The sequence below is a fragment of the Lutra lutra genome, chromosome 9, assembly GCF_902655055.1.
Source record: "Lutra lutra chromosome 9, mLutLut1.2, whole genome shotgun sequence".
Classification (NCBI taxonomy): domain Eukaryota; kingdom Metazoa; phylum Chordata; class Mammalia; order Carnivora; family Mustelidae; genus Lutra; species Lutra lutra.
The window spans coordinates 62,121,914-62,144,611 of record NC_062286.1 but is presented as its reverse complement, the minus strand read 5'-3'; the positions used below and the strand labels follow the sequence as shown (position 1 = coordinate 62,144,611).

The window sequence follows — 22,698 nt, the reverse complement described above, 5'->3', positions numbered from 1 at the left end:
CACTAGCTTCCTGTGAAAGAGCACATATTTTTGAGATCCTGTGTGTTTAAGTAAAATGTCTTCATTTTGTTCTTACACCAAAATAATAGTTTGGCTGAGTATAGAGTTCTAGGTATCTCAGAATTTTGAAAGCCTTTCTTCATTGTCTTCTACCTTTCATGCTGTGTGGAAAAGTGTGATGCCATATTGATTTCTCATCCTTTGTGACCTGTTTTGTCTCTTTGGACACTTAATATGATCTTTTTATTCCTGGGCTTCATAGTTGTAAAATTCATGGTAACGTACTTTGGTATGTGTCTTTTCAACCAAATATGCTAGGCACTTAGTAGTCCTCTTCCGCTTTGGAAATTCCTGTCCTTTCAGTCATGGAAATTGTATTGAATTCTATTGGATTTCCTGCCTTTTCTCTCTTTTTTCTGTATATTGGACAGCCATATCTCTATATTTCTGCTTTGGGGGGGTTTTCTCATCTTCCAGGCTTCCTATTTTCCATTTCTGCTGTCATATTTTTAATTTCTAAGAATAACTTTTTTATTTTTCTAAATGTTCCTTTCTATTTATGTATGTATTTGTAGCTACCTATCCTTTCCTGGATACAATATTTTTTTATCTCTGCTTTCTTAAATCTGCTAAGTCTGTTACCACTTATCCATCTTCTTACATAGTTTTTGCTGTTGTCTCCTTTTATTCCCTTCATCCTAGTGGGTTATGCCTTTAGAAAACAAAATTAAATTTAAAAAAAAAAGAAATTTTACTGGTGTTTTAGTGGGGTTTCAAGAGGGAGTGAATGTAAATGTGTGTTGGATCTGCCATCTTTATCTAGAAATTCATTCATAAGATTTTGATGTTCTTTTTAATGCTTGGCATATATGCTAAAATTAAAATGCTTTCCCTTAATTTGTGACTTTAATTACCCTCACACAACTTTGCAGTGATTTTCCCATGTGAGATTGCCTACATAATCTTTTTGAAGTTTTGGTAGAACTTCCCAAACTAATCATTAGAACTTTATACTTTTGAGGTTGGGTGGGTGGGGGGGAGAATGGACTAGAAGGAGAAAAAGTAATATTTTTCTCTTTTTTTGCATCTTTCCAAAGATTGATCTAGTCTTTGCAAGACTGGCAATTCAAACCATATCAGATAATTTAGATCTAAGAGACGACTCTCGACTGAGAAGCCTTGATATAAGGTGTATTCGCAGCCTAAATGGTAAGCTTCTAAAAAGAAATCTCAGATACCTGCTTGAAAACAATTAGACAGATCTTTTTTGCAGAACTATTAATGGACTTTTTAAGGGATTGGATTAACTCAGTTAAAAATGATGTGATTTTCTTTATATAAATAATCTGAGCACATTTAGGCATTTTAAAAGACATACATTTATTTGAAATGTTTATGTTTATAGTGATGGTGCGCAGACTAAATGGTCTCAGGATGCCTTTGTGCTCTAAAAAGTTTATTGAGAGACCCCAAAGATCTTCCATTTATGTGGGTTATATCTGTCAATATATACCATATTAGAAATAAAAATAAAATTTTAAAGCATTTATTTCAAAATAACCCATTCTAAGTGAATATAAGTATGTTTTCGTGTGAGACTGGCTTTTTTTTTTTTTTTTTTTTGCATATTTGCAAAACTCTTTGACTTAATGGAAGATAGCTAGATTCCCATATCTCTTTTCAGTCAATTAATTTCTTGTAATATTTTGATTGAAGCACAGGTAGAATCTGACCTCTTAAAGATACATAATTGGAAAAGGGAGGAGAATTTTAATAGCCTTTTCAGAAAATTGTGGATATTCTTTGATAATACAGCAAAATTTGACCAGTGACAGTATCCTTTTTCTTTTCAACAGCTTTATTGAGGTATAATTACATGTCAAAAAATTTGTTCTTTTTAGTACAATTCTGTAGTCTTTACCATATTCCCAGAGTTGTACACTCTAATGCAATTTTAGAACATTTTTGTTATCTTCAAAAGATCCCTCTTACACATTTACAGACATTCTCCTTTCCAACCCCAAGTCCTAGGCAACCACTGTTCTACTTTGTGTCTATAGATTTGCCTTTTCTGGACATTTCATGTAAATGGGATCATGCAATGTGTGGTATGTTGTGTCTGGCTTCTTTCACTTAACATAGTGTTTGTGAGGTCTGTCCATGTTTGTAGCATAGATCAGAAGTTTGTTCCTTTTTATTGGTGAGTAAAAGTGTTTTTTTAAAGGTTAATTTGAATATCGACTCTAAAACCACATCAATTAACTTTTTATACTCTTACATTAAAATCTATTGGTCTCTTGTTCTTTGAATAGATCTTTTACCCATACATGATTTTGTACTGTCATGCCTCGGTCATTAGGAAATTACTGGTTCACAAGGTTATTTGGATCTTCAAAATGTTAACACACATTTCATTATAAAATGAAAATCACATTCATTAATATCACCCAGTCTCATCAGAAAAGTCTTTAAATATTGGAAAGCTGTCAGTCTCACAGTAGCAGATACTAGTTATCCAAAATTCTAATTTTTACTTGAAAGCTCAAATTTTATTATTGGTAACAAGTTTTGTCATTTGTTTTCCTTGAAGTGAGGGGCTCACTTTGTTCATTTTTTAGGATTCTTCTAAGTAAAACTGGTGTTCCTTGAAAAAAAAACAGGTAGTTCAGCTTTCTTTAACTTGCTCAAACATTGGATGGGTTCCTTTCCTGTTTTCTAACTTAAAATGTGTGGTGGTGAAAATAATTATTTACTAGTACAGTTTGTTGCTAAAGCTTAGCCAGTAAGTTTAGCTACCACTGCTTTTGCACCACTAGTGCAAATGTTAACACAGTAAAGAGGCAAAGCTTTATTGTTATTATACAAATAGGTTTGACAAACTTAAAAAAAAAATAGGTTAACCTAGCATTCCCAAGGGTCCAAGACTTCTCTCTGAGAACAAAACACTGGATTATGGCATCTTTTATCACTGCATTTTTATTGTACTTTCAGAATACAACAGTAAATCACAGTGTTTGTGAAATAAGGTGTATTTTAAAGCAATTGTTACTGCTTTATTGTTCCGTTTTATAAGTTGGGGACATTTGATTAGCAGTAAAGACAAATGGTGAAAAAAGCTAAACTTATTCAGATCCATCTCTTATTTTAATATTGAATTACATTAGCCATGTACTTTTTAATTCTTTGAAAGTAAAGTAATTTCTCATATATGTGCTAAATTTCAAATACATAGAGAAAATAAGCCCACATTTTATTATCTTTGGTAGTTTTAGCATTTGAGAATCTGGAAATTAGAAGTGTGTCTGAATTAACTAGATTTTATTGCATAATGATAAATGAATGCTTTATCTTTTTCAGGATGTAGAGTTACTGATGAAATTTTGCATTTAGTGCCAAATAAAGAAACTTTTAGACTCACCCTAAGAGCAGTCAAATTATGGGCAAAACGTAAGTATCCCACATCTTTTTTAAGTTTGCATTATAAAATTACAATTTTCAGTTGCTAATGATAGAAGCACATATGGAAACTCCTGAGTCTTTTTATACTGTTGGGAATTGAGGTCCAGTAGATTTTGGAGAATCCTGTTTTTCACATACAGTGGTTATGGTGCTCTGAGGGGTGACTTTATCCTCCTGTTCCTTGGTTGAAAACTAAAACCTCCTGACTTTTCATCTCCAGTTTTAGCCAGGCAGTCAGAAGGAGTTAGAACTGGAAGAGTGAAACCCTCACTATTCTTCAAGTCCTCTGTGGGCAGGACCATCTTACTCATTTTTGTCTTCCCATTACCAGCAGCATGTAGTTTGTAGTAGGTATGCCGTAAATTTATTAATGAAGAACCTACAGTGATAGTTTCAACTTTATTTTTTATGTTACGACATTTTTCTAATAAAGCCTGGAACTAATTTATATATACACATAAGATATGGTTCATAAAAGACGCAATCCTGAGCTGGCATAGCACATTTTCTATTATTTGTAACTACATTTAAGTAGTGCTATACTTCTGGCACCAGGTTTTACCTAGTCTAAAACCACACTCTCTAATAAAACTTTTTGTGATGATGGAAATACTTCATATCTATGCTATCCAAAAGTAATCATGTAGCTATTGAGCACTTGAAATGTGCAACCAAGGAACTGAATTTTAAAATTAAATTTACAACTTAAAATTAAACAGCATCTTAGAGAAGTAAAAGCCTATGTCCACACAAAAGTTTGTGCACACATAGGGCTTATGGGTGGCTTAGTTTTGTTAAGTCAAGCGTCTGACTCTTGATTTTGGCCCAGGTCATGATCTCTAGGTCTTAGAATCAAGCCCTGCTTTGGGCTCCATGCTCAGGGGAGTCTGCTGCTTTCCCTCTGCCTGTGCCCCACCCCCACTCTCTCTCTCTCTCTCACACACACACACACTCTCTCTCTCAAATCTTTAAAAAAAATGTATGCACAGATTATTTTTAGCATTCTCATAATTCAAAAAGAGACAACCTTATGTTTATAAACTGATGAATAGATAAACAAAAGATGATGTATCCATAATATGGAATGTTGGAATATTACTTGGCAATAAAAAGGACTGAGTTAAATCCCATTTATGTGAAATGTCCAGAATAGGCAAATCTATAAAGATAGAAGAATAGTCCTTGCCTCAGTCTGGGAGGATGGAGAGCAGTGACTGTTAACGGTTTCTCTTTGGGGTGATGAAAGTGTTCCAGAATTGATTATGGTGGTTGGGTACACAACTCTGTGAATATACTAAAAGCCATTAATTTTTAACATTTTACATTGATGAAACCTATGCTATATGAATGATATCTCCGTAAAGCTATTAACCAAAAAAATGCTACATGTGATTTGTGGCTACCATATTGGAAGTACATATCTAAAAAGACCTTTAAGCAAGTAGGATCTGTCCTTGGGCTCAGTTAACCTTACATAGTCAGGATAAAGTAATTTGCAAGAAAGGAACATCACAATTTTTCTTTCCTTACAGATTAGATTAAATACCATGTCTTGTCAATTCTTAGATGCATATTTTACATACTTTAACATATCTGAAATTGACATTTTGTATCTTTCTTTCTTGATTAGTGGGACGTAAAATAATGCTGTATTATGTAATTGAGTACCCAATAGGTTTGATGAAATATGGTAATACTTTTTTATAGATTGCTCTAAGAAACAATTTAAGAGAAATGACTAATATCAATGGTATATTGTACTTTATGGAGAGAGATTGAAATTCTGCAAAATACTGAAGTTAGTTGATTTTACGCTTGATTTTAAAATGCCCATGAATATGATTACTAATGAAATGTTTATTCTTTCTACTTGTAAACCCTTCCTTTCATTTCTTTCTCAACCATAGCTATTGAAAAGGGGGAAATTCCAGTGTTATATCAATAGAGCCTGGTTCGGCAGTCAGAACTGAGGCAGGGAACTGAGGTGTCTGTTTTGGAGAAGTAGGGGGACAAGATGCAGCTTATAGCTTACTAATAAAAGGTCTGCTTATTGATTGTATAATGTTATTTCCAGAGGGGAAAGGATAACTAAGAACAGTCGTAGGAACTAAGTTATCCCATTCCTTATAGTTAGTTGAATGTCATGGATGGTAGATCCTAACAATAATTAACAAATATATTAATTTTCTAGGACGTGGTATTTATTCCAACATGCTGGGATTCCTTGGTGGTGTCTCCTGGGCAATGCTAGTTGCAAGAACTTGTCAATTATACCCAAATGCAGCAGCTTCTACTTTAGTTCATAAGTTCTTTTTAGTTTTTTCTAAGTGGTAAGTATTCATATGCATACTTTATTTACTAGTTTCTGCCTTTACATAAATTTGTTCAGCAATTTAAGAGAGATGCATAGACTTTTTCTCTTGTCTTCCATTCCTTTTAAGTTAAAAGTTTAAAGACATCAAATTTGAGACAATGATAAGACACCACATGGCACTTTCTCCTGGGGTTGGGAGAGGTCTGTAAATATAGGCTTTTAGCTTGAGAGTGGTCGCAATTATTTGCCTCTGATGACTAGCTACATATAGATTAATGTCTTATATGTAAATCGGAAGTGATAATCATAGCTACTATGTGGATTTATTAGTATTTTCAGTAAAGTTCGTCCTTGTTGCTATTAAGTTACCAGAGTTAAATCCATGTGAGCAAATAGAAGGAAGGGGAAAACTCAGATTTTTTTTTTAATTTATCTATTTATTTTAGAGTGGGGAGTGGGCAGAGGGAGAGAAGGAATCTTAAGCAGTGTCCATGCCTAGCGCAGAGCCTGATGGGCTCAATTTCATGACCCTGAGATCATGACCTGACCTGAGCCAAAATCAAGAGTCAGACACTTAACTGACTGAGGCACCGAGGTGCCCCTGGAAAATTCAGATTCAAATTAATTACAGCTTAATGAGCTAAACAGTATTTGCCCTTTCAGAAGACACATTTAAAATATAACCACTTTGTATACTTGCTTCCCTTGCCCGTTTGTTTTTTTTCAATACCAAATACCCATCCACACCGTTTGCTCTATGGAAGTTAAGAGAGATTCTGATGATTTTAACATTTCATAGAGTTCCTGAAGTGAGATCCTGTGTGAATTAATTTGCCTTATTTATGTTAGGGAATGGCCAAATCCTGTGCTGCTGAAGCAACCAGAAGAAAGCAATTTAAATTTGCCTGTTTGGGATCCTCGGGTATGTGACTTATTACTGAAACTGAACCTTCTAGGTAAAGGATGATTCTCTAAATTGCAATCTAAAAATAATTCTTCTTATTCCTGCTCATCTTCCTTCTGTATAGCTATAGTTCTTTCTGTCTGCTGTGTTTTTTGGTGCAGGTGATTTGTATCTCAAATTCTGATCCAAATGTTATGTCATTAAAAATCACCCATATAAAAGTAGATGAGTGGGTGTATCAACCAAAATGTCATAATCCATTGTTAAAAACTCTTTTAAGTAATTAGTTATAACTAATAAAGTGCTGAAGTATATAAAAGATTTACTTTGCCCTGCAATTTAAAGCAGACTCGTGGTTCTAAGCTAGCATAACTCTCACCTTACATTTTCATTTGCTTTTAGAATGAGTGCTCATTCCTCTGAGTTACTTATAGGGAGTTGTCCATTGAGTGGGTGCAGAAAGAAGATTAAGAATCATTGGATTAATAATGCTTTTTGCAACTATGATACTGTATTTTCTTGGTTCTGAAAGACCATTATTTATAAGATACACCATCAGTTTAACAGCTTTTCAGAGGAAAAATACACTTTTACAGAGGTGCCTTTGAATATCAGACATACCTGACTTCAGAAATAAATGTAGTTGGGGAGGGAAAATGTACTTCTTAGAATTGGGGAAATGTAGTATTAAATTTATATTTCATATTCTTCAGACTTTTGGGGAAATGAAGTGAGGACAACTGAAATAGGAGAATAGATCAATTATTCTGCTTCTAATTTCACAGGTAAATCCATCAGATAGGTATCATCTCATGCCCATAATCACCCCTGCCTACCCACAGCAGAATTCTACGTATAATGTGTCCACCTCAACTCGAACAGTAATGGTAGAAGAATTTAAACAAGGTAAACCTGTTGGCCCTTTCCCATAAGTTTTTGATTTACAACAGTTTTATTCTAAAGTGCAGTTATGCCTGTTGTTTCTAAAAAATTCTTTCAAATATGTATTTATTTTTCCAGTAATGGTTTTCCAAAATATAGTAAGTCCAAAATGGAGCCAGCCCAATCTGTTTGAAATTGATTTTTGTGTTCTGAGAAATATATATATTTTTTTTTCCCTTTAGAGTTTGGTAGAGTTCGAGGTTTTGGGATAGAGTGATATAGAAGCTGGTAATAAAATAGCCCGTTTCCAAATCAGTCTCTCTCTTGTTTTTAATTTAGGTCTTGCAGTCACAGATGAAATCCTTCAAGGGAAATCAGACTGGTCCAAACTACTTGAGCCACCAAATTTTTTTCAAAAGTATAGGTATTTGAAATTTTGTATTTTGTGTGTGTGTGTTTAAAGAAGAATGTTAAACTTACAAAGTTAATATGTGGTGGGTGACTTGGTCACATATATTTCAAGTGAAGTAGAGAATAGGTTAGCAGAAATCACAAATGTTGAGTTTGTGTATTCTAGTAGTATCTAACCCAGTATTAGTGGTGTTTGTTTTAGTGAATCGTTTTTAATTGTAGGGTCTAGAATTAATTTTTTGAAAATCAGAGCATGTTCTAATTTTCATAAGCTGTGTCCGTACATTAGTTCTTTTGTTCAGTGGGAGGAAGAAAGAACAAATAATGATGGAAGAGCAGACCCTAACTTATGTTTCTGGCTTTTTTTCCCCTCCAATTGTGGCTAAAAATTCTTCATAGACATTATATAGTATTGACTGCCAGTGCATCAACAGAAGAAAACCATCTAGAGTGGTAAGACTGATATTCAAGTTGTGTACTTACTTTGTAGTGATAACATTTTTATGATGTTTTACCATTTACAAAACATTTATCCTTAAAATTATTAAATCGTATTGTTTACATGACTGTGCAGCATCAGTGTTTAAGAAATGCTGTCAAATCAATGTTTCAGACTTAGAAGTAACATAAAATAACAGTATGTGTATAGTCTTTGCCTTTTGCCACTTCTCAGATTTAAGCAAAATTGTGAGGCACTTTGAATGAATCTGTTACCTCTTACTGACTTTTCCATCCTTGCCATCACATTTCCCCATCGAAACTAGAAGGAAAATACATTTTTTATATTCTTTTAATTTAGGAGATTAGTGGCATGAAAACTTCTGTCAGCAGATAAGGGAAGCATTTTTGGTCAAGCAGCAGTGCATTATTTCTAGTGAATCCAAATTCATTCCCTCTGCCTCCAGTGTACTGACATCCCTAACTCCATCAGGCAGAAGCTTTTAGGCCACCAGAAATGGTTTTGCTTTCCTCAGGTGTGACCTCTGGGAAGGGAAACATGATACTGTTTTATTTTTGATTCCAAAGTTTAGTGCTTATTTTATTGACAATTAAAGAGACACTGAAAAGAATCCTGTCACCAAAATGGAATATTTCATTTGTAGGGGTGCCTGGGTGGCTTAGTTGGTTAAGCTTCTGATTCTTGGTTTTGGCTCTGGTCATGATCTCAGGGTCATGGAATCAAGCCTCTGGTTGGGCTCCATGCTCAGTGTGGAGTCTGCTTATCTCTCTCCCTCTGCTTCTCCCCCACTTGAATACAGCGCTCTCAGTCTCTCACTCTCAATAAATAAATAAAATCTTAAAAAAAAAAAAGAATATTTCATTTGTCTGTATTGGAAATTGGGAAACTATGGTCTGGGCCAAATCTAGTTTGCCACATGTTTTTAAAATAAAGTTTTATTGAGGGGGGGCGCCTGAGAGGGCTCAGTCGAATGAGCATGTGACTCTTGATTTTGGGGTTGTGAGTTTGAGCCCCATGTTAGGTATAGAGATCACTAAATAAAAAATAAATGAACTTTTAAAATTTTAAAGTTTTCTTGAGGGACGCCTGGGTGGCTCAGTGGGTTAAGCCGCTGCCTTCGGCTCAGGTCATGATCCCAGGGTCCTGGGATCGAGTCCCGCATCGGGCTCCTTGCTCAGCAGGGAGCCTGCCTCTCTCTCCGCCTCTGCCTGTCTCTCTGCCTGCTTGTGTGCTTTCTCTCTCTCTCTTTCTGACAAATAAATAAAATCTTAAAAAAAAAAAAATTAAAGTTTTCTTGAAATAGAGCCATGCTCACTCATTTATATATTGTCTGGCCTCTTTCCTGCTATATGGCAGAGTTGAATAGTTGCAACAGAAATTGGCCCACAAAGCCTAAAATATTTACTATCTGCCCCTTGTTAGAAAGTTTGCCAACCTCTCATTTAGATAACACTGAGCAGTAACCCAACATCCCATATATGTGCCGTTGAAGCACACACAGTTACAATGTATAGGCTTTTTCAAGTGTTTGAATAATGTAAAAATGTCCTTGTAGTTATTCTTTCTAATTAATGAAATCATTGTAAGTTAATATAACTGACAGTAGTCCACTTAGGAAACAAAGTTGCAGAAACCTGATGAAACTTTCTATGTTTTAGTAGTATCTGATCTGATTTTACTGAAACTTTTATAAGTGTAATATCTAGTACCAATTTTATGAAAATATGAGCACATGTATCATGAATTAGGTGCTAGTTATTAGAGCTTTTTTCCCCCCATGTTATTTAAACATATCTTAGTTTTAGCATATAGACATAAGATTTGAAAGTGAAAAAGTATTTAGAGCCAGATTAACCAACAGTTTTTGTTCATGCTCCAATCATGACTATTTTATGGTCTTAACAGGCAGGATAGTTTAGATTGGGAATTCACTGAATAGAGCAGTTGTTTTAAAAGGGGAAGAGGGAAACACAGAAATTCACCAAGTAACTTGTAATTTACTTAAATGGTATTTTAAACAGTCCATAATATATTGGACTAAATTTTTTTAATGAACATGTAAAGCATCATAGCTAATATGCTTTTTGGGTTACTTAGATGTAGTTTCCAAATTTAAAAGGAAAAATTTTGTTCACTGTTCTATTTCAGGGTTGGGTTAGTGGAATCTAAAATTCGTGTGCTTGTTGGAAACTTGGAACGAAATGAATTTATTACTCTTGCCCATGTAAATCCCCAGTCATTCCCAGGAAATAAGGAACATCATAAAGAGTAAGTTAATTATTAATTATTGTTTAGTACTGTATTTCTTAGATAATGTTAACAAAAGATGCATTGTTTAAGATCAGTTGTGAGATTGTCATTTAACAAGCATTGATGGGGGAGGATGATACATTATTTGAGCATGAGTGGTCATGCATTAAAACTAGTAGATGCTGTGTTGATAGCCCACAGACCCCAGCAGAAACTCCATCGTAAAATTTGGAGCATCTTTAAGTAGAATTTTAGTATGTAGTTTACAAAGCCATTTAATCCTCTTTATAACAACACAGGATAACTGATCGGTGCTGTTGTAGTCAGTTTTAAGAATTTAGCCAAACCATTACAATTTGTATTTATGGTGCCAAGTTTGAATTACCAAATGACATCTGCAAAACTGTAAAAAAAATTAATGCAAATTTAAAATTTTTATTTTATAGCAACAATTACATATCAATGTGGTTCCTTGGAATAATTTTTCGGAGAGTAGAAAATGCAGAAAGTGTCAACATAGACTTGACCTATGATATACAGTCATTTACTGATACAGGTAAGACTTTGTCACCATGGAGCTGTGGTTCTCAACCTCGGCTGTATCTGCCATGGACCTGGCTAGCTCTGTTTTTCATTGGTTAAATGAATATGGTACATCCCTATTATGAAAACCTGTGCTCTATTTAAAAAAGTAAAGGCATGGTGAAACTATCTCTAAGATATTAAGTGAGGGGAATGTTGCCAAACAGTCTGTATGGTGCACTACCATTTCTATAAATAAGTAAAAAAAAAAAAAAAAAATGCATATGTGTGAGCATGTTTGCTTATAAATACATAGAATATCTCTGGAAGGATATATAGTTTTTAAAAGAGAAGCTGGCAGAACTGGTTGCTTTAGGTCAAGGGGCCAGGTATGTCTAGGGGATAGGGCAAGGAGACTTCACTCAGTGCCCTGAACTGTTTGAGTTTTGTACCAAATGATGGTATTATCTATTTAAAAACAAACAACAAAAAAAACCCCACATAGGTGATTTTTATTTTCATTCTACACAGATAGAAGCACAATCATAAAGATGATTTTTGTATTTATTACATGTACTAATGGTTGTACAGCTTGCCGATTATGTTTCAGAATCAGTGAAAGAGTGTCTTTCACGTGTAGCTCCCTAATGACACCTTTCTGGAATATCTTAATGTATCTGTTATAAATTTGGAGTTGTCTTAATCTGGAATAGTGTACATTCATACTATTAATATTTTTGGCTTGGCTCATCTGAGTTTTCTAAATTCTTCTAAACTAGCTTTCACATTTATCATGAAAATGCAGATTCCTGTACATCACATCAGCTCTACTGTGTCCCCCACTCTGGGAGTGGAGCCAGAGAATCTTCAAGTTGAACAAGCACTCCTGGTGATGCTTTTATATGCAATCTGGAATGCAAACATAAATTTTTCCATTCTAATTTGGGCTCACTTTTCCAAAAGCAGGAGGTTGGGAAGCTCTGTTTATTATAGATTTATAGAATGTTCTTCTTTAGAAAACTAAAGATAACTGAGACCCCCAAGAGATTAGATAATTTACCACATGTCACAGTAGTTACTGTGCAAAAGAAGCCTCTTATGTGTGTCTTCAGTAAGCTTATAATCTAATTTGGTATTCATGGCTGAACATACATTATACATTATACATACATACATACATAATTTGTGTGTTAGTAAAACTGACTTTCTTACAAGATCTGAAAAGCACTAGAAGTGGCACTCTAGGTCAGTGTGTGTTTCAGTCTCAGTAAGTTGTTCAGGGTTGTTGAGCCTCATTTCCCTGCTTGTATAATAAGGATGTATTTCTAGGTAGTTCCTAACAGTCTGACATCCTGATTAGTGTAGTAAAAGAAGCTTCATGGAGGAGAAGAGCTCAAATTGCATCTTGGATATTTAGTGTAAGGATTAGCTAAGACTTGGGCAAGTAATTATGAGAAAGAGGTTGCTTTATGGGAAAAAAAAACAGAAATTAGGATTTGGAAGAAATTCATGGGTTTATTTTGTTAATGAGATTGAATTACTGGAAAATTTTAGAAGTTGGACATGAGAAAACTAGTTGGTACTTTTTTTTTTCTAAGACTTTATTTCTTTAGAGAGAGAGAGAGCACGCTTACATGCACAGGTGCACTAGCAGGGAGCAGGGAGGGAGAGAGAATCTTAAGCAGGCTCCAAACCTAACACAAGTTCAATCTTACGACCCTCAGATCATGACCCAAGCTGAAAGATTGGATGCTTAACCAGCTGAGCCACCCAGGCGCCCCTAATTGGTACTTAAATAGGATTGGGATATGGTGAAAATGTTTGAGAAATAGTTGTTCTATAAGCAGGGTGGGTATGTGTGTTTGTGAGATAATGGGGAGATACCAAATGCATTTTAGAGAAAGAAAACAAACCTCTTGGTTCAGGAAGAACTTGCCCATTTAACATATTAACATTGTTACAGTGTACAGACAGGCAAATAATATAAACATGCTAAAGGAAGGAATGAAAATTGAAGCAACTCATGTTAAAAAAAAGCAGCTTCATCACTACCTTCCAGCAGAGATTCTTCAAAAGAAGAAAAAGGTGAGTTTGTAATCTTAACTTTCCAGTGTATGGTTCCACTCAGACACATGATCCTAGGACCAGATTTGCATTTATAACAGCCTCCCGAACCTATTGAGAAAAAAGGAAAGAAAGGTACTATTCAATCAAGAACTAAAATCCCTCCTTTATTAGTCACAAAAGATAATTCATTTTATGTACTTCTGAATTGAAACCACTAATTATTTTCATTTGCTTTTTGAAATCCTAACTGCTTTCCCCTCTTCCAGCAAAGTCTTTCTGATGTTAGTCGAAGTTCAAGTGGACCACAATCCAAAAGATCATCTCTAGATAGCAATTGTTTGGATAGCTCCAGGGACACTGATAATGGAACACCTTTTAATTCCCCAGTGTCTACAAACAAACCTTCCAAGCCTGACATTCCTCCTTCAGGAGAAACAGAAAGGTCTGTCTTTCAGAATTTTCAGTCTTCAGTTTGGGGATGATGTAAACTTTTCTGTACCTTTAGCTAAATATCTTGTTAATATATTTTATTTTACCAAATGCTAGTCATTTTCTGGCTAGAAATACTTGGCAATTTGTTGTAATCCTTGGGACATGGGGTAGGCTTATGAAGATGTAGGATTAGATCAGTACACAGAAATGCACAGGTTTTTCTCTTTTCTCACTTTTTACTTGGTCCTCTGCCTTTCTTCCCCTTTTCTCATCCTCCAATGAAATGTTAAGGTGCAAGTACTTAAAGAAATAATCCTGAATGTTGAGTGTTTTCAATAAGTAACACAGATTATTCAATAATTCAAAACTTTTAATAGGAGTAATGCTGAGCCTGCTGCTGTCATTGTGGAAAAGCCACTGAGTGTCCCCCCAGCACAAGGACTATCTATCCCAGTTATTGGTGCAAGTAGGTATCTGTACTTGTGTTAGTAATTATTTTACTACTACATATACATTTAATGACTAGAATTTTTCTTTCCTTTTCAGAAGTTGATTCTGCAATAAAAGCTGTATCACCCCCAGCTGTGTGCACCATTCCTACTGTAGTGGGACGAAATGTCATTCCTAGAATCCCGACACCCCACAACCCTGCCCAGGGACAACCACATCTTAATGGAATGTCAGCTAAGAATGTTACACACAAGAGATCCCATTCTCCATCCATAGATGGGTCTTCTAAGAGGTTGAAAGACATAGAAAAGGTAAAACTACAACCTTACTGCTAATTCTGTAGTTCTTTTATTGTTTGTTTGAAGTTAAACTAGCACTAGAGAAATTCACAATTCTCCATAGCTTAGTGCTCCTTAGGACTGTTTAAAAAGAATATTTGCCCAAACCCTAAAGGAATAATACTGATTGATTGTTCGTCCTAAATTGAAATTAGTAATAGATCTGAAAACTTGACTGATTAGTCTGAGTTTCTCCTTGACTTACCCAGAGGCCACTGTTGGTAACTAATGATATTTATTAGGTGTTAAAATGTTGAGGTCTTCTGCCTCCAGTAGGTGGTGGTAAGACTACTATGTTACCATCTGCTTTGAGTTAACCAAAAATATCACTCCAGAAGTTAATGGTAGCAGCTGAATTTAGTCTAATTTAAATTCTTTTCCCTCACCAACCCTTGTTTGCAATATTTTTGACGAAAGCCTTATCACTAGTTTCTCAGCTTACATAGATAATATGGTTTTTGTAGGTAATAATAGCAATTCATCTTAACGTTTATATTCTAGTTTATTCGGCTTGAATCAACGTTTAAGGAATCACGTGCTCCTGAAGATAGAAAAAGAAAAGCAATGGTAAATGTATTAATAATGTGCCTCAAAATATTACTTTCAGAGAGCTATGTATCAGGAAAAGTACTGTATTTGAAAGTGGATCAGATAGGCCTGTGAAGTTTGGGTTGTGGTTTTTTGTGGGTAGAAATAAGCGTCCAAAGGAAAGAAAGTTTACATTTGAATATAATTCTGTTTTTAGGATGCCATTGGAGGAGAATGTATGCCTATTCCAACAATTGATACATCTCGCAAAAAGGTAACAAAGTCTTATTCATGTTAAGGTTAATTCATGTTAATCTATCTACAGGTACAAAAAGCTTATGATCCTTGTACTGAGTGAAACAACAGGATAAGATTTTGTCCCTGTCCTCAAAGATCAGCATATAGTTGGGAGTTGGGGTGGAAGTAGCAAACAGTGTCTGGTCATTAAATATATGTATCTCAGAAGGGAGGAAAAGAGGAGGTAGTTTAAGACTTTATTACTTACTCGGATTATGTGTAGCCTTTGTTTATTTTTTTAAAGAAGTTTAGTGCTCAGCATAGTAATTGCTTACCAACACTTGATAGTATATTTTTATTGTACATCACTGCTTACTATTAAAACTTAGGCTTGGTAATTATTAATATTTTGGAAGAGCCAAATATATTAGTATTCATAGTAAGTATCTTTAAAACATGAGCTAAAGAGTCCCTAAATCTCAATTTTAAAACTTATTTTTCAAAGAACTACCACTGAAACTAATAACATGCTATTATTAAGCATGGTAAGTTAATAAGCAGGTGCTCAAAAATCAGCCGTGTGTGTGTGTGTATTCAGAAACAGCCCTTCTCTGAGAGTTTACAGTGAAAAAAAATGGCTTGTTTTCACCCCGTTAAAGAGTAAAGTATTTGGCAACAGTCAATTTTCACCCTGCCAGGTACCTCACGATGTATCGGCCATTTTATTTTTTTTTTTATTTTTTTTTTATTTATTTTTTTTTTTTAAGATTTTATTTATTTGACAGAGATCACAAGTAGACAGAGAGGCAGGCAGAGAGAGGAAGGGAAGCAGGCTCCCTGCTGAGCAGAGAGCCCAATGCGGGGCTCGAACCCAGAACCCTGGGATCATGACCTGAGCGGAAGGCAGAGGCTGTAACCCACGGAGCCATCCAGACACCCCATGTATTGGCCATTTTAAAACAAACAAAGTATCATACTTCCTAATAGTTGTAGAAGTCATAAAATTTCTTTTAACATAAAGAGTAGATTACCAAAAAAATGGATGTGTAATTATATATAATGGAAGAAGAAAGTTTGATGTGGGTATTAAGTACAAAAGCATGAAATGACATGCCTGGGTCTGGCTTTAAAATATTTCCAGTATAAAGGGCAAGGATATAAACCCAACAAATGTAGCAAAATCTTAAAGTTTGAGTCTTGGTTGTGATATTGAAGTCTTCATTGTCCTCTTTTATGTATGTCAGACATTTTTCATGTTTTTTGAATGGATGTGGGTAGGATGTAGATTTAGCTAATGTAACATAGGAGGGGAATTAACTCACATATTGCTGCCATCACACACTCTGTATTTAGAGGTCTCTGTCTCTCGGCATTGGCCTTCACTTCATTGTGTAATCATCTTTAGTATCCTCGACCCCCTCATCTAGATGCCTCTGAATTTCACCATCCCAGAAAAAACCTGGTCTGGCTACAAAGTCCTGAGAACTTAAGTATCTCACAAGTAGGGTTTACAGTGTTTTTCTCCATGAATGTATTATAGAAACTACCTGGATATCCAGTTTTCCTCTGTAATACCCCATTTTTCACTTAGCACCCCAAGAGTTTCCTGCTTAGTGACCCTGCTCTTTGAGGAGGATCATGTTCTTTTGCATTTCTCAATCAAGAAGGGGCAAGTAATTTAACAAAGTCCTTTTTCCTATACATACACTCCTCCCACTTGCACCTTTTCTCTGTACATCTGCTCTTCACCTCCAACTCTATTAAAAAAAAGTCCCCAAAACAAGGAAGTGTCTGTGAATGTTGGAAGAAAATATCCACCACATACGTGAGTGTTTAAGAGCCTAAGGGATATGGAGGAAAACTCAGTTTTGTGACTGATTTACTAGTTGGGACTTGATAATATATATTTGCTTTTTCTTCTTTGTTTCTATCCTTTTCTAATAGAGACTACCCAGTAAAGAACTACCAGATTCATCATCTCCGGTTCCAGCAAATAACATCCGAGTCATCAAAAATTCCATTCGACTGACCCTTAATCGGTAAAAGCAGTGCCTCCTTACTTAAGTGAATATGCAATCATTTAGTGGCATAGATGCAGCCACTCTTTAAAATAGATGTGGCTGTCATACATAAAATAAGGTGAAAGTTTCAGTCATCGGACTAACGACCTTGAAGTGGTTTTTGAACTCTCACACTTTGACCTGCAGATGCCGTAGCATTCTCTCATTGATTGCTACATGCACTTCTGTGAGGATCACCTGCTATCAAATTGTCATCTACAATATTACGGCTTTGCGTTGGAGGTTTTACTGCCTTAACTTTCGATGCTTGTTTCTCTGTTGTGGGAACCAGTTCTTGGCTCTTTGGACACGGATAAAACAAGTCCTGAACTTTTTCTTTCTTTCTTTCTTTCTTTTTTTTTTTTTTAAGTCTTATGTTATAATCATTGTATAGTACTGAAAAAGTTGAAAACAAAACAAAAAAAATTGTCTTGTAATTTTCCAAATGTTAATACATTTACTTTAGCATTGAAGCCACTTTGTGAAACCTGAGATAAATGAATGTGAGGTATCTTTTCTGCTTTTCTCATTTGTGTAGATGTACTTATTGTCTATTCTGTTGATTTAAATTATTTTTTTTCCAGAATGGCACATGGAATATTTAAATTTCTTTTTTTTTTTTTTTTTGTGCCTTTCTGTCCAAGTGTTGCATAGTTACCAGGGAGGATTAGTCCAGTGATTACATAAGAGTTGGGCACCATAAATTCTCTATATTTTGCCTCCCATGGAGGCCTTTGAAATGCATCTTTATAAAGAATCAGAATATAACCAAGATACTGAAAGTCAGTATATGAATGGTAAAATTGTTACATATCCTAGCTCATGCCATTCTTGTTAGTTGACTGGTATTTTTTACTGAGGAGCAACTCATTCCAGCACCAACAATAAGATACCTTGAAGTATGGCAAGCTTGTATTTTAAGGTGTAAACATAACTTGGCATGGTAATTCTTGACCATTACTTACCCCACAACTTCAAACAGTTTCTTCATGGACTAGGCATGCAGAAATAAGCAGTGGATTTTACTGAAACCTAAAGGCATTTTTGAATGACATTGTTACCAACCATTAATTGGCTCAGGACCTTTGTAATTTTTATTTAACTATATGAGTTGTCTTTTTTTACACTGCTTTTTCAATGCATTTCTTAATATTTTTTAAGTTTCATGAACGCATGCTCAGTTTATTAAAATCCATAACCATGTAATTCTTGTAATATGTTGATTCAGTGTTTTGTAAATGAAGTCGTATGTATTTTCAGAGTATTTTTGTATGTACTGTAAGATACCATCTTTTCAAAGAGAAAACTTTAAAACCTTTACTGTCTCTCTTTAGTCTAATTTTTTAAATATGGATTATGCTTGAATTATTCTTAAATGTATAGATTGCACAGCCAGGAATGCTAGTATTTATTACCTTCTTCAGCTGTCACTCGGCAATAGTAGGTTCTGGTAGGAAAGACACAAAATGGTACATTTGAATAGTGCAGGGAAATTACTCGGTTATATATTTTATAGGACTTGTGGGACTCACTTAGCCCAAGGAGTAATAATCTGTAATCTCTTGCAGGCCCCTTATCACTCAGTTGAAATGCTTGGAATTCTGATAGAGCAATATCCTTCCCCCTTACCTGTTCCTGATCCCTAGGTTGCTGAAATGGAAATTCTAGCTTTTAACTCTTAAAAGGAAAACTTAGAAGAGCAAGGAAGAAATAATGATTGTTCCATTATTCACTTTTTACATAGCAAAAGACAAGAATGAAATCCTGTAAGTCAAAATGTAGCTCACTTGGAAAGCTCTTTTAGCTGACTCTTTTCCTCTATTCAGATATTCTGATATTTATTCCATAAATACTCCTTGAGCAAAAGTAAATGGTTATGAAAGGACTAATAACCGCCACCTGACTTCAGACTTTGAAAAATTCTTAAGATTGGAGTAAATTTTATATATGTGATATGTTTGCATTTCTGTGTTTAATATCTACCTATTTTCCCCTTTGATTATCAGTCTTCAGGGTCTCTAAGAAATTCTCATGTTTACCCTCCCTTTTTTTTTTTTTTAACAAATTCTTTAGAGTGTTTAATAAGGAAGCTACAAGCCTAACCCAAAACCCCAGTATCGCCACTTTCTCTTGTTTTAAAGGTCCATTCAGCATGGGTTTGAAACCTAGCCAAATGGTTCTATGTTAGACACCTCAAAGATCTCATTCTTCAACCTGTTTGGTAACTGGGGAGTTGATGAGAGGCTTTTGAGATGGTGGGTTTGGTCAGAAATGAAGTGTTTCCTATCCTAAACAGGAGGTAGGACTTTCAGTACATTTTGTGACCATAGTAGGAGAGCTCCACTGTATTGGTTCCAAGTAAATAAAGGGGCTCTGGGATTGTATATTATGTTCAGAGGCACTAAATAAATGTGACTTCGAGTTTGAAACTATACCTAGAAATATATTTTATAAAGTCAAAATAATTTCCAATATGTAGACATGTTCATTTTCATGAGGGTATTAAATTTTAATCTTAGAGTTCAGGACTGGCTCTGAAGAATAGTGTATATCAGAGGAAAATAATTGTCTGCTAGCTTAAATCTGAGGGACTTAACTCATTTGAGGGGGTACCTGGCTTAAAACCTTGTAAAACTGGGACAGCAGAATGAATTTTAAAAGACTATTGGTGCTTACAATGAGTGTCTTAAGGCAACAAACTAGTAACATTATTAAAAATGCTTACTTGACTACAGTAGCAATAAAGTGAAGATGGACAGTGGCCACTTGGGCTAACCTTATTCTGTGTTCCTCAGCTTTGAAGTAGGAATTCCTAACTTGGGGATCATGGGCCTTTGGGATGAATCTTTTTTAAATGTATATAAGAAATTTTAGTTTATATGCATTTTTGTGGGGAGGGAGATTCATAAATTTCATCCGCTTTTCAAAGTGGTTCATGACCCTTTAAAAAAAGGGGTGGGGGTGATGGGGCATTGTTAGATTCCATAGCTTTGCAAGATTGAATAATCCCAGACTGAGGTTTTTTCCATAAGATTTTTCTGTGGTACATTTCTAAAAATATACTATGGCTCTAACTAGTAAAGTGGGCTGTTGGAGGATTCTGGAACACCAAATTTCTCTCTTGAGTTTCTTTATATATTACAGATGAACCTTAATCAGTATTTTAAAAAATACTATTGAATTTGTAAATGTCCTCATGTTTACTTAGATTAACAGGGTCAAACTTGAACAAAGATTGTTCAGCCTAAGATTGACCAGACTAGAATAGTTTAGAATGATAATTAGAATCATTAAGGATCTTAATCCTTTTATTTCAGTAGCATTAAAGTTCTCTCTTATTCCTTCATGTTTATGGTTTAGAGCAGAACAGATTGAGCAGACCAATAAATAGAACTTTAGTTTTAAAAAATGGTGTGTGTGTGTGTGTGTGTGTGTGTGTAAATAACTACCTATTAAATCTCCCAGAACTTAGAATTTAGGTCATGATGATAGTGGTAAGTAGTGCAAATGATGAAAGAAAACAGGTCTTAATAAATTCCTTTGAATTTTTTTAAAAGAATTGTACAAGATCAGATCCTTCCCAAATTCCCAGATTTTTCTGGATTTTTCTGATAAGATTTTATATTTGAGGTTAGTTGAACAGAATATTATCATCAGACTTACTACAGTTTTTAAGCTACTGCTGCGTTTTAGCAAAGACTTATGAAATTACCTTATAAAGTACTTAGGAGATCTTTGAGGTACATGGTGCTACATCACTCCACAGTATTATGTAAAATGAATGCTGCAGCCGCTGTTCCTTTCTAGATAGTTCTGTGTGTAGTTCATATTAATATTTCCTGCCTTTTATTTGGATTGTCTTAGTTGTACACACAAGCCTCGCTTATCTGGAATAAGTAATCAAATAAACTTGCTTTGCTAAATAGGTGTTGATTGGTATTATTGGGGAGTAACTCAAGATAACCTTAGTGTTTTCTCAAAAAACTGATAGCCAATTTGGTCATTTACCACCCAGACTCTTTTTAGTAGATACTGGTATCCAGTATCTGCTTAATATGAAAGCAAAGCTCATACTCAATTTTTTTTTAAAGATTTTATTTATTTATCAGAGAGAGAGACTCAATTTGTATCACAAATATTAAACATTAGCAAGCAGTATCACATGGTGTCATCTTCCTTGAGTACAGGGGCAAATTCTGTCACTTGCCCACAAAAGGCAACCAGAATTCTCTACTAATGGCTAACAGGTGCATTTAGCAAGCAGGCCTTGGGTACTGTCCACAAAAGTACAAGTTATAGAGTATTACGTTCCTGTTATTTAACAGTGATGTGTTTTTAGCCAATCCACGTATCTTGAATACTAGTACTAAATTCGCAAATAACCTGTGTCTACATCATTTAGATTATTAGCTAGCCATTCATGGCTCCAATAGAAACACATTTGACATTAAGCTAATTAGAAAAGCCTCCTGTATATATTGAGCTATGGATAACAGAAGGGCTTCTAGAACTTTATGCTGAAATACTTTTTTTTTTCCATGCTGAAATGTTTTAAAGTAAATTAGCAGGTGCTTTATGGATCCCAATGCACGAAGTTATTAAGGCAAAATAAAATTTACTGCTTTTAAAGCACATGTTCTAAAAATTATCTTTCCAACTATATGGTCCTCAAAATAGCATACTTCTAAACCCTTACTTGCCAGTCTTCCCACTGCTGACTTTTGGGGCCTAATGGCTGCACAAAGCCTTCTGATAACCTGGCCAGAGTAAGTCACCCTACCATCCTAACATGTTACTTTCACCTTTCAATATTTTTTATTCTAACTTTCATACTGTTCAGTTGTTTCCCCTGAAGAGGTTGTAGGTTTGAGAGTAGTAACATTTACCCACGAATCTTTATGTAGTGGTTGCTCAGAAGATGTTCAAGAAGAGAACAAGGTCCTGTTTGGTTGGTTTTGTTTTTTAATTTGATTATCTAGGAGACCTGATCTAAGTTGCAGAGGCAAAATTCAGTGAAAATCATTAACACACATTTTACAAACCATTTCAACTGTAACAGTAAGAAATAACATTTTATATTTCAAGCCAGCACATGTATACATACATACATCAATGTGTGTGTGTGCATATATATATATATATAATTTTGATATGTGTGTATGCACATTTATAATTAAATTTCACACACAAAAATGCTTTCCTTACCAAATGTAGCACGGTTATTTTGAAGTGCTAATGGTGATTTCACTAAAGATTCATGACCTCTCCTGAGTCAAGATCTACAGTTTGAAATATATTGCATTAGGTGTTCTCTCTCCAGTCACTTTTTTTTTTTTAAGATTTTATTTATTTATTTGACAGAGCGAGAGAGGGAACAAAAGGAG

The 22,698-nt window shown here is 34.8% G+C and overlaps 1 protein-coding gene across 1 annotated transcript in view; it reads left to right on the top strand.

Moving 5' to 3' along the window:
* PAPOLG (poly(A) polymerase gamma) overlaps nt 1-20,865 on the top strand; it is a 31,834-nt gene extending 10,969 nt beyond the window's left edge. Inside the window, exons 7-23 of the mRNA XM_047745347.1 lie at nt 1,098-1,209; nt 3,358-3,447; nt 5,651-5,789; nt 6,623-6,695; nt 7,463-7,583; nt 7,899-7,983; nt 8,370-8,423; nt 10,579-10,698; nt 11,127-11,236; nt 13,166-13,287; nt 13,536-13,711; nt 14,079-14,167; nt 14,248-14,462; nt 14,991-15,056; nt 15,235-15,291; nt 17,199-17,293; nt 17,462-20,865. Coding sequence (XP_047601303.1) covers nt 1,098-1,209; nt 3,358-3,447; nt 5,651-5,789; nt 6,623-6,695; nt 7,463-7,583; nt 7,899-7,983; nt 8,370-8,423; nt 10,579-10,698; nt 11,127-11,236; nt 13,166-13,287; nt 13,536-13,711; nt 14,079-14,167; nt 14,248-14,462; nt 14,991-15,056; nt 15,235-15,291; nt 17,199-17,293; nt 17,462-17,708 — 1,971 coding nt within the window. The 3' untranslated portion in view covers nt 17,709-20,865. The remainder of the gene's footprint in view (nt 1-1,097; nt 1,210-3,357; nt 3,448-5,650; nt 5,790-6,622; nt 6,696-7,462; nt 7,584-7,898; nt 7,984-8,369; nt 8,424-10,578; nt 10,699-11,126; nt 11,237-13,165; nt 13,288-13,535; nt 13,712-14,078; nt 14,168-14,247; nt 14,463-14,990; nt 15,057-15,234; nt 15,292-17,198; nt 17,294-17,461) is intronic.
* The last annotated feature ends 1,833 nt before the right edge of the window (nt 20,866-22,698 follow it).